Here is a 12,772-nt window from a genome sequence, read left to right as displayed (position 1 = left end):
AACCCCTAGCAATTACCCTAACAACCACCAACACCCTATAAATGCCATAGCAACCACCCAGAACACAGTTGTAAACCCCTAGTGATGACCCCGTAACCACGTGTTTTGTGTGTGTTTTGCTCCTCGTGCCTTTCTGTGTTTCCTTATTTGGTAATTTTCCTGTCCTTGTTTAGTTTAATTATGATTCCGTTCAGCTGTGTTCTATTCATTACCCTTGTATTTAAGTTCCTGCCTGTTCAGTTTCCTTTTTGTCTAGTCTACTCGTTACGTGAACAGATCTTCTTTATGCACCAAGAGCTTGTAACACTCCAAAGAGAAAGGAAAAATTGAAATCGCATCATATGACTCCTTTAAAGACTGTTTTGTATATTCCTCGTCTCCTCGCTCCTTAGTTCCGGTTATCCTTGTGTGTGTGTCGTGACACTAGTGATTCCCTAACAATAACTAACACCGTAGAAGTGCCCAAACAACCACCCAAAACATACTACCATACCCCTAGCAATGCCTTAACAACCACCAGCACCCTATGATTGCCATAGCAATGACCCAGAACACAGTTGTAAAACCCTAGTGATGCCCTAATAATAACCAACATTGTAGAAATACCCTAACAACCACCAACACCCTAGCAATGCCCTAGAAATCACCTAGAAACCCTAGGAACCACCCAGAACACATTGCCAAACCTCTAACAATGCCCTGCTAACCACAAACAACCTATAAATACCATAGCAAGCACTCAAAACTAAACACCTATGTCCTGACAACATCCAACACACTACCAAAGCCCTAGCAATGCCCTAACAACTACCACTACCTTAGAAACGCCCCAGCAACCATTCAAAACACACTACCAAACCACGAAACACATCTAGACTAGCTGTATAGACCAGCTTAAACCGGCCAAGACCAGCAAATCAGCTTAGGCAGGGTTATCAACACACAAAATAGGCTATCACATCTTCGCTAGGTAACTCACAAGCTGTGAGTTTATGAGTTGATGTGCGTATGTTCTATAAAGGGCAAGCACTGCGTGACTCATCCCCGAATCAGACATTTTCACCCAGCTTCAGAACAGGAAGTGACCCGTGTCTAGTCACAGGAAACCAGCAGGAAGTTTCTGGGTCATCTGACCCTTTTATTAAGGTACTTTAAAAGTTCTTTTTGATATTTTGGAAAATTGCGACTTGTTCGCTTTAGCGTTTGTGTATACACAACTTCGCAATACCCACATAAATGTCATTTCGTAATTGCAGTTTTGTAATTCAAATCATATTATTTGTCTTTTTCAGGTTTTTAAGAAAAAACGACTCGCCAATGCAAGAAAATATTTGCACGTTTGCGTCCATGGTGAACTTATAGCAGTTGGGCACATAGGAGGGGCCTGGGGAGCTCCCCTTTTCAGTTACTATGGAAACGCAATCCCTGCCCACCAACTAGGAGGTGGAACGGAGGGTCCAAACTGCAAGCTGTCATTGCGTGTGCATATCTGTTTTGTTTGAGCGTACGTGTGCATATGTATGTGTGTTGTTACTATCCAAATATAATGCAAGGAGACTGTTGCGTGTAAAGCTGTCTGTTCTCATTTCTCTGCTGTCTCTCTTACTCCAGAAACAAGCACGCACACAGAAACGCGCAGCGGAACTCCTTTGGAAGCAGACGTTCTGAGGTGTTCATCTGACTGACTGCTATTCTTAGAGTCTCTCTACTCACAAAGGCCCTGCCAGAGAGGAATACACACAGATGAAAAGGAAAATTGTGTTAGCATATGTGTGTGTGAGCGTGTTAAAAATGCAGGGCTGCTGCCACCAGTAGGAAACTGCGCTCAAAGAGAGCGTGTCTGCGTGTACGGGAGAAATTGAGAGAGGGAGCAGGTGAGAGGTAGATCAATAAAAAGCTAATCTGTGAAAACAGGATGGTGTAGAAGCAGGGGACCTCTCTCTCTCGCTTCTCTTTTTTGTTGCGTCTTTCCCCACCCCCTTGCTTATCTGTCCATTTTTAGCTCCTGCTGCGTCTAAGACTGGCATGGTGACACGAGCATTAGCTGAGTCTTTCTCTCTCGTACAAGAGGGCGAAGTGTTGTAAAATCGCAGACAAAGGTCTCGCGAACGCGCAGCATCGTTTTTCTAGTCAGGGACAATAAATATGACAAATGTGATGGAGAAAAATTCATATGGTCATAGAAACCATGGCTCCGAAACATCTGTTCTGCAACATGGGTAATTGTCGTCAAATATAAAATGTCATCTATCATATGTTCTATTTGTGGACTGTCTCTTGGAGGTAAATCCTTAGTTAATTGCAGTGTTGGGGAGTAACTAGTTACATGTAACTGAGTTATGTAATTTAATTACAAAATAAATGTAACTAATCAATTACAGTTACTGAGAAAAAATGTGTAATTAAATTACAGTTACTTATTAAAATGTTAAAGATTACTACGGAAGAGGATTAGGGCCAAGAAATAATAAAAAAAATAAAACCATCTCGAGATTACAGTCGTAAAATTTTGAGAAAAAAGTTGTTAAATTTCAAGAAAAAATTTGAGATAAAATGTTGAAATTAAACTCATTAGATTTCGAGAATTAAGTCATTATGTTTTGAGAATTTTTTTTATTACTATTTGAAATAATTGTTTTCTATTTTAATATATTTTAACATGCAATGTATTCTTGTAATGGCAAAGCTGAATTTGCCCAGTCTTCAGTGTCACATGATCCTTCAGAAATCATTCTAATATGTTGATTTGCTGCTCAAGACACATTTATTATTAATATCAGTGTTGAAAATGCTTCAGCATTTTTGTAGAAACCATAATACACTTTATTCGGCATTTTGACAAATAGAAAGTTCAAAAGAACAGCTTTTATTTAGAATATAAATGTATTTTTAACATTATAAATGTTAAAACTGTTACATTTGATCATTATAATGCATCTTTTTTGAAAAAAGTATTAATTTCTAAAAAAAAAAAAAAAACAGAGCCTAAAGCAGTTGCATGAATTCTCCGGCCCCAGAGTAATTACAATTATAAGGCTGGACCCCTTATGAAAACCATGTTTTTGAACCCCCCTCGAGTTCCCGATTATCCCCCCATGTCAACAGACCTGGATTGATGAGTGAATCAATGGATAAAAAAACAGAAAGAGCCACATGTGCCTGACCTGTTGCCCCCAATTAATAACTATTTCTCCTGTGCATGTCTGATGTTAATTTCATTGTACGTTAGAGAGTACTTTGAAAATTTAAATGCAATTTCATGCTGTTGGTTTACCTTAATTGCACTATTCAGATTTAGTTGGAAATGTTTTTCATCAGATGAATCTATGTAAGATGTGGACAGAGGATCAATAAAACTTTCAAAAAATCAATCACTCAAACGCCTCTAGCAAACAGCAAATACACAAGTGTAAAAAGTGCAATATAGTAACCAACATAAATCAATCACAAGTACATATCGATATATACAGTAGATTACGTTAAATGAACAAGTTTAAAAGTAGTCAGTTGAAAATAAGTGAAAGACAGTGAATATGTTTTTGTAACAGTAAATGAAAGCAGTCTAAAATAGATTTGACAAACAAAACAGCAATACCTGATACGCCGAAAAGGCACAGTAGGGGTTTAGATTTAATTTATAATATTTACAGAGTTTTCATGAGGATAAGTGCTGGGACATCTCTACCAGCCATCAAGGGCATCTGCTGCATGCTGTGCGATCAAAAGCAGGCCATACAAGCAAGATGCTCCAAAAATACACATGAACTGAAAGCGTTTTTGAGGAAGTGACAAAAATAACTTCTAACCGCCCTGTCACTCTGCAAGTCAATGCCAATGAAGGAGGCCTAATGTCATAAATTGTAAGTGTACTTCACTTACAAGTCCCTCCAAAGCCTGATTTGATGCCAGCCTTTAATTATCCCATTTATGAGACTCATGGATCCCTCAGAGGTGCTAACGGTTATGTATTGTGATAGTTATGACAGTTACCGTTCTGTTGAGTGCCAGCTCGGCTTATCTGAAATTAATTTACTGAGCATAAACAGCTTCTTCACGATAAATCTGAGGAGCAGCCAGATGGATATAAAGTTACAGATCATACTCAGCACAGCACAATGCAGTCATGTTTAATCAAGTGCTCATAAATAATACAAGCATGCTCCTTTGCCACACAACCCGCACACAATTCAGTATTTTAAAGGGGTCATATGATGCGATTTCAAGTTTTCCTTTCTAAAATAATGTTCTTTTTAGCAACATCATATGACCCCTTTAACACGTCTAACCTCCTCTTTGGTGTCACGGTTTGATTGAATGATGTCTTTTTGATGCCTACTAATCCTGAGCTTCTAAAACAAGATGATTCTGGGTTATTTGTCTGCTTCAGGGGATTCTGATGCTTCGGGACATGTTTAAGGGCCCTGAATAGACAGCAGAACCACTGACTTTTTTGCATGATTTTGTGATTTAACTGGCATTTTGGAAATCAGATCACAAAACCACGTTTCTGAGATTTTGAAATAGCCTAGCTTTTTTCCAGTTGTGAACCACTTGAACACAGTTTAAGCTGTTTACATGACCTTATGTGATGTTGGGTTATTAAGCATAAGATAACCGGTATATGTTTGTTCATGTAAACACTTATATAAATACTATATATATATACAGTCAGAATGAATGAGAGAAAAATTTTACAATATTGCCAGATGAGCAAAAGTCCAAACGTTTTGACAAAAATTTATGACAGAGAGGGTGAATGTGAGCGAATGGGCGACTGAAAATTCGTTAAAAATACGTGTTGAGAAAACTCTATGAAAATAGTTTAAACGTGATTTAATTTCACATTTAACAAATTTATAGAGTGAACTCGGAGTAGGGTTTCGCTCGAGGAGCAAGAAATGGAAAACCCGGAGTGGAGTTGTGGATCTGCTGACATTCAGTACGTTGTGTAGTTAAAGGCTGTTTCACACCAAAACGAAAATTATAATGGTAAATTGGTAACTGTATTAGCGTACACACCAGTGGACCCTAGATTTATTTTAACAATGCACAGTTTAAATTCGTATGTTTGATTGGCTGTCAATGTTTTAATCATTCATCAGCCTGAAAAAATTCGCTCTGCAAGTGATTCCAAGGATTTCACTTCTCTGTACTGTTATTAGTTGTGGTGTGAACTGTGAACTCGTGAATCAAAAATTGAGTGAAATAATTTTTTTTTAACTTTATTGTAAAAGTTATTTATTTTATTAAATTTTTTGGTGTGACCAGTTATTGTTTTTGGTATGACTAACTAAAAAGCAATAACGCTTATGTTTATGTGTTTTGAAAGTTGTCAGGGGCCCTAACAGCGCCCTTAGTCTGTTTCTATTCTAAGGTCCGAGCGGGACTCGAGCGCTCTCTTGACGGGCTATTTAACAGCATCCAAGTGAACAGAAGCTCATCATGAATGGAGGAGCGGGCACACCTCCTCAACCCCATTGTCCCAACGTAAAAATCCACTTAGGCACCCGGCAGTAATCAATTTAGCCGCAGATGCGCGAGAATAAAAAATGAATGTGATCTGTAATCCGCAGCACCTGCTCCGCCTCCGGATCGGTAACGGCACTCCAAACAAAGGCTCGAGCTGGAATTAAAGTGCTTAATTAAAAGGCCACTGATCAGTATGCTATTTATAGGCGCGCGGCGGGGAGACTCCTGGGCTATTTCTGTTTTAGCGAGTCGAAAGGAAAACATATTTCGCTCGTTTCATAAACACGAGCGTCATACACGGAGGCGCCCTACTGCTCACCGTTTTTCCATTTAAGACGAGCCCTGTCAGAGCTGCGCTGCTGTCTTGTCTTATCTTTTTTTGAGGACTGGGAGACGTGCCTGGTTTCTCAATCTCGCGCTGACATTGCGCATGCGTGATCCGGCCGCGGCGCTGAGATGCAGCTGTGGGATGCGGAGAGGGGAGTCCCGACTCTGCGTGGTCGATGTTAACCTCTTTCTGGGGCCGAACAAACGCTACGGGTGGTCTGTTCCCTGGAGACCGCCTTGAGGAGGGAGGAGAGAGAGCGAGGGAGAGAAAAGAGGAGGCGGGTGCTGTCTGCGCTGGTTACAACAGTCACCAACCTGTGGATGGTGGCAGCGCGTGCTGCGGATTAGATACAGTCTCGCGCTGGGGTCAGTGTGCGCAAGCCCGTCTCTTGCTGCCCGGACCGCGACAACAAGTGCAGGACATGCGGTGCTTGTGAAGAGGAGCTCTGGCTGCATGAATGGCCCCGCTATGGACGAAGTTCCGTTTCCCAGAGTCCGCACGTGGCAGAGGAAAAGTCGCTGCCTGGCCGCCGCGTGCGAGCGCGAGTTTGACTGCAACGAGCTCGAGACTCTCTTCCAGAAGTACAACCTGAAGCTCGAGCAGACCGCCACGCTCAAAGCGCTGGCCATCCTCATCCTCGCCGCGTCCGCATTGGCGCTCGTGGAGCTGCTGTCCGCCGGCTCGCGCTTCACCGTGTCCAAGGGCTCGCACCCGGTCCACTGCGTCATCTTCACCTCGCTCTTCATCGTCACCAACGTCAAATATCTGCAGGTCACGCAGCTGCAGCAGATCGCGCGGCTCGCGCTGCTCTTCAGCTTCACGTTCGCGTTGCTCTGTTGCCCGTTTCCTCTCGTGCTGGGTCACGGGACGCAGGGCGCGCAGGGGCCTGACGCACCGAGCACAACACCTGAGCAAGGTGTCTGGCAGCTGATGCTCGTTATTTTTGTTGCCTACTCTCTGCTACCGGTCAGGACGCTCTTGGCGGTTTTGTTCGGCATCTTGGTGGCTGCGTCGCATTTCATCGTGACGGCGACATCGGTAACGGCGCGTAAACCTCGCGTGTGGACACCGGTAAGTTGTATCATCGGACATTCCTTCCCTGAACAATTCGCATTTGTTGTATTTGGCGTGTCATATAGGGCGATGCACTAGCGAATAGTGCGCTTGGTGGAGCATGAGGGCTGTGCACGCACACAGGTTGCGTGAAGAGCGTACAAAGGCCAGTTTGACTTCAGCACCACTGAGGATGGACAGCTCCTAGAGAAGCAGTCAGCCAGAAACCTCTCAGAACTTCTTTTATGAAAAAATAAACCACACAAATCAAACAGAATGTGGAACTATTTGATAATGTTCAAAAATAAGCGTCATTGTGGGTTTTAAATCACTTCCAACATTGATTTAATGAAGAATATCAAAACTGAAATTTAGATATTTCAACAGCTTGCACAGCTGTCGATTTTATGCCAAAATTAGCGTAAAAATTCTATACACTTATTTAATCAATGTGTTTTATTAACTTTAGCAGTCATAATTTTACTGTGAGACGACTGCATACTGTATTGTTTTCTGTCAACAACAAAGGACTCTAATACCCAATAGTGGAATAACCTTTAGTTTGAATAATTTATTTATATACATGATTGGCCAGTTGGAGATTTATGAAGATGTGTACAAAAAAATATATTCAGAATAAATAGAGCTTTCGTTTAGTTTTCATTTGAAGTTTTCCTCTGACTGGGACTATACTCCTTATTCCCTTAAATAAATTTTCTTCCAGCCAGCATCATAGTGATACAATTAAGCATAATCACATGTGCAAGAGTGCTCTTGTGCTAAATGTCAGCACAGCTTTGGCCATAAACACAGGGCTGCAGGTCTGATATTCAGTACTACAGCACAACTGTGAGTGTGATATCACAGTGTTTTCAGTATGTTTCAGACAAAAATTGGCCAGGAACAGCATGTATGAGTGTAGTTATTGAGATTTACCTTTACCACAAAATTGTTAAAAAAATCCATTGTAAAATTTCTAAACATTTTAAATGTTGTTTTACATTTGACATAGTAAACCTCATGTTCTGTTTGGGGTCTGACTTTTTCATACAGACCTTTCAGACAGACCTGAAAACCTCTTCTTTTTAGTTTCCATCTAGGTCATTTTCATAGCTCAAAAAATACCTCACATTTAAGAATCAGGCTGATACTTAAAGAGACGGTTCACCCAAAAATGTAAATTCTGTCATCATTTATCCATATGTCATTCCAAAACATTGACTTTTTTTTTCTTCTGCAGAAGATAAAATATATTTTGAAAAAATGTCTGTACAAAGGAAGCCAATGGTAACCAAAACTATTTGATTATTTACATTCTTCAAGATATCTTCTTTTGTGTTCCGCAGAACAATTAAAGTGATACAGGTTTAGAATGACATGAGAGTGAGTAAGTGATGACAGAATTTCAATTTTTGACACTGTAGAGATACTCTTCTGCCAGCTGTTTATGTTTGCTATGTGTTTTTGCTGAGGTCACATTGATTCAAAACAGAAACAACATTACTGAAATAGATGCCATAGATGCTATTATTGTTATACATACATCAGTGGGGTCTCTGAGACATTAAGCAGAGGAAATCTAAACAGAACAAGAAAGTTGAAATGAAAGGAGTGAGGCTGTAAACAGAGCAAGTCTCATGATATTAATATGGAGAGTATTTGTATGCATTGACCTTTCGTTTAATCTGGCGGACAGACAAAATGACACATTTCAGTTCAGCACGTAACCTCTACGCCTCTGATTTACAGAACGCCGTGACAGTTTCACATGTCTCACTACATCTTCGCTGGATGCTAAATGATGTTTGTGACAAACACTCACACAGGAATTGCAGCTTCCATCATCAAAAATCAAGCCTTTGAGAACAGGGACTGGATTTGGTGACCTACTAAGCCTTGATTTCATCGAAAAGACCGATAGAGTGCCTAAAATCCAATCAAAACTCTCAAAAGACCTTAAGCAAAGAGAATCGACATAAACTCATTAAAAACACCTGATCTAAAAATATCAGCGTGCCACTTCACATTAAAACAGCAGCATTGCATAGCACACAGCATATACAGTATTTCATTATTGCTCTGCAAACTTAAAGAACACTTCACATCTAGACACGTGTCATCGTTCACATGCTGAGTTAATGAGTTTTGTTTTTTCTCACAACCTCTCACTCAGACTGTCAGAGCGTAACCTTGGTGCACATCACGGATTAAAATACAGGATGGTCAGCTGCCTATAAGCTAATCACATGACTTTAATGCCTTGATCAATGATTACCAATAAATAGCCTATACCAGTTAACCAAGCTGGCCACTGTGGAAGACTGTTTCCACCAATGGATTAAAAATAAATAAATAAATAAAAAAGATAATTGTGACTTTTTATCTCACAATTATGACTTTTTTTTTTGCGCAGTTCTGAGTTTTGCAATTCTAAGCAGAATTGTAAGATATAAACTTAGAATTCCAAGATATAAACACAGAACTGCAAGATATAGTCTCAGAACTGTGAGATATAAACAACCAATTGTGAGAATAAAAATCTGAATTATGAGATATAAATGCAGAATTGTGATATATAAACTCAGAATTGCAAGATATAAACACAGAACTGCAAGATATAGTCTCAGAACTGTGAGATATAAACACAATTCTGAGAATAAAAGTGAATTGTGAGATTAAAAAGTCACCATTACATTTTTTTATTTTTTATTTTGTGGCAAAAAAAGCCTGAATGGTAAGATGTAAACTCAGAATTCTGAAATAAAAAAAAAAACAAAAAAAATTAAGAAAGTTGGAATTCTGTGTTTATATCTCAAAATTCTGACTTCTAAAACTCAAATTATGAGAAGAAAAGTCAAAATTGCAAGTTTTATATCTCTCAATTCCTTTTTCTCAGAATTGCAAGGAAAAAAGTCTGAATTATGAGAGACAAACTCAGCATATAAGTGCAGAATTGTGAGATATAAACTCGCAATTGCAAGAAACAAGTCAGAATTATGAGGTTAAAAGTCGCAATTACCTTTTTTATTCCATGGGGGAATTGCGAGATGTAAATTCAGAATTCTGAGGAAAAAAAGAGAGAGAAAGTTTATATCTTTCAGTTCTGAGTTTATATCTCGTATTTCTTTTTTTCTTAGAATTGCAAAAAAAAAGTTTCAATTGCGAGATATAAACTCAAAATTGTGAGAAAGAAGTCTGAATTGTCAGATAAAAAAAATCACAATTACCTTTTTTATTTTTTCATTCTGTGGCGGAAACAGGCTTCCCTAGACCCCATTGTTCATTAGCCTTGTTACCTAATTTATAAGCCTCATAACCTTGCTAAGGATTTGTAATAATGCCACTGCTGTGTGCTATTCAGCAAATGGCCTTCACTTTCATTTACAAAGGGCCTGTTAAAAAAATGCATAGACCAGTTGAATGGATTCTGGGTAATCTAATTTTCTGTTGCTCTATGAATGAACAATACAAAGCCCTTAATAGGCGCCTGTTTGAAGGGACGTGTCTCAAAAGCCAGGCAATTGCTGATTCTTTCGGTCACAGGAGCTAATCCATAGAGATTCTCAGGCTATCTAGCGTGGGGGGTTGGTGTCCGTCTCCGCACTCGAGTTTATCATCTCAGGATGGATTGAAAAAAATGAACCCGCTGCCCCCGTTCTCGGCATCTGTTTCCATCTCTCCTTCAAGCTAGTTTTGCTCTTTGCCCCTGTTTTGCACACAGAGACACACATACACACACACACACACACACACACACTTACCAGTATGCCACTCCTAATCACTGAAAGTTCGTATTCAGTCGGTGAATGTTGTTTAAATGTCAGAATCCTTCACCATGGTCTGATAAACAGAGATTGTCACACAAACCCTGTTCTTTCTCTCTCTCTCTGTGTTCTCGTAGCTGGTAGCAAATGCAGTGTTGCTGGTCGGTGTGAATCTGTCGGGTGTGTTTGTTCGAGTCCTTACTGAGCGCGCCCAAAGGAAGGCCTTCCTACAGGCCAGAAACTGCATCCAACAGCGCTTGCAACTAGAGGACGAGAACGAGAAACAGGTCAGACGCAAACGAACAGCTGCATGTTTTAGATAAAATGGATCAGCTGTTTCATTTTCTCCCACAAGTTAAAGTTGAAGTTTTGACAGGTAATTTACCTTGCAAGATTGCTTTCATTCCCCCCTGACTTGCTTAAAGGTCAAGCTTTCTCTGCAAACACACACTACCTCATGCACACACAGGTGCATGCACGCTAAGGCACACAAAACAGTTGTGAGATCGGGTCTAAGGTCAGGTGCTTGACTTAGTTGGTATTCAGGCTGTATGCAACTATAATGCCATTACAGCCCACCAAAAACACCTCAGAACAGGCTCTTGATGCTATGAGTGTGAGTAATGGCTTAGCATTTTCATTTGGCTGTTATTTTAACAGTACGTGTTTTTGCAAAAGAAAAGACAGCTCAACTCAAAGTTGATTTGGAATTTGATTTGGAATGACAGGACCTGGAATTTAATGAATTGCAGTTAAACAGGTATGGCTTTCTGGGAAATCAAGTGTTCTTTTGTCTGGTCTATAAGACCTAGAGTGCAAAAATTGGGGTCAGTAATTTTTTTCAGAGAAATTTATATTTTAATACTTTATTCATCAAGAATGCATTAAATTGATTGAAGGTGACAGTAAAGACTTGCACTGATACAAAAAAAATAAAAATAAAATAAATGCTTTTAAACATTCAGTTCCACAAACCGAATAACTGTTTTCAATGTTGATAATAATAAATGTTTCTCGAGCAGCAAATCAGTATATGATATCTGAAGGATCATGTGACACTGGAGTAATGACTGCTGAAACATGCTTTACATGACATAAAAAATACATTATGAAATATATTAAAATAGAAAATATTTATTTTAAATTGTAATAATATTTTACAATATTACTGTTTTAACTGTGTTTTTATTAAAATAAATACAGTTTTGCTGAGCATAAGAGACAATAAAATTGTCATGAATTTTAGGACAGCATAACAAACAGTGAAGCCGAAGCGCAAATATTTTATAAGAAACTTCCATGGATCTGTCTAGTAGATACCCAGCAGCACCTCTACTGTATAAGCCCAATCCTGAATGAAACAGGAGTTTCTATACTTAGAGCAAACTCTTTGCAATATCTGTTGGCATATTTGCGGGATGGACATTTCTGGAAAAAATGCACACGCAGCAGATTGTGATGCACTTATTCAAAGATTTTCTTGCAGCGGCAACCTACCGGAACAAGCCAGATCCACTTTATTTCTCAGTGACACTGCTTCATCTTTAGCTGTCATTGTGGATTATATCAATGATAAAGAATGTGAATCAAATAGCAACATTAGCATAACTTATCTCACTCGCCGAGCTCCGGGTAGATTGCAGTGGATAATTATTGAATGGTTTATAAATTAAGTGAAGAGGGGCATAAGATGGAAAGATGCAAAACACACTCATACAAACTAAAGCAGAGAGGACACTTTCCCCTTGTTCCTTAGCGACTGAAAATTGGTTATAATTGTTTGCACATGACTCATCCACCTCCTACCCAACAAACTCCTTGAATAGAAGGTAACAACACCCACTCTATACATCACACCAAGCTGTACCACACAACTCTGTCTCTGACACACAAAAAAGATTTCAATAGTATGAGAGTTTCTGGGGCAGATGAATTAAATCACAAGGAAGGAGAATATTTGAGTAAAAATTTTTATTATATTATTTATTTATTTTTTGATTAAATGGAAATTTTAAATGGAAAAGGGGAGGCCGGAGAGTCTCGAATAACTTTTTTATGCTTTGAATAATAGTATTTTATATTATATTATTTATAAATCTAATAATACTACAACTACTAATAATAATCCCATATTTATTTTATTTATTTAGAAAAAAAA

At 39.1% G+C, this 12,772-nt stretch overlaps 1 protein-coding gene across 1 annotated transcript; it reads left to right on the top strand.

Annotated features, from left to right (window-relative positions):
* Window positions 1-5,980: 5,980 nt before the first annotated feature.
* Window positions 5,981-10,901, top strand: LOC107716534 (adenylate cyclase type 1-like; the record flags this gene model as incomplete). The annotated part of the gene is made up of 2 exons (XM_016523010.1): window positions 5,981-6,868; window positions 10,752-10,901. Coding segments are annotated over exons 1-2 (768 nt in total), but the record flags the coding sequence as incomplete, so codon positions are not given.
* Window positions 10,902-12,772: the final 1,871 nt, after the last annotated feature.

This window comes from Sinocyclocheilus rhinocerous, unplaced genomic scaffold (assembly GCF_001515625.1).
Source record: "Sinocyclocheilus rhinocerous isolate Xijiao unplaced genomic scaffold, SAMN03320098_v1.1 scaffold179, whole genome shotgun sequence".
Taxonomy (NCBI): Eukaryota; Metazoa; Chordata; class Actinopteri; order Cypriniformes; family Cyprinidae; genus Sinocyclocheilus; species Sinocyclocheilus rhinocerous.
This window is presented reverse-complemented; position numbering and strand designations above follow the sequence as displayed.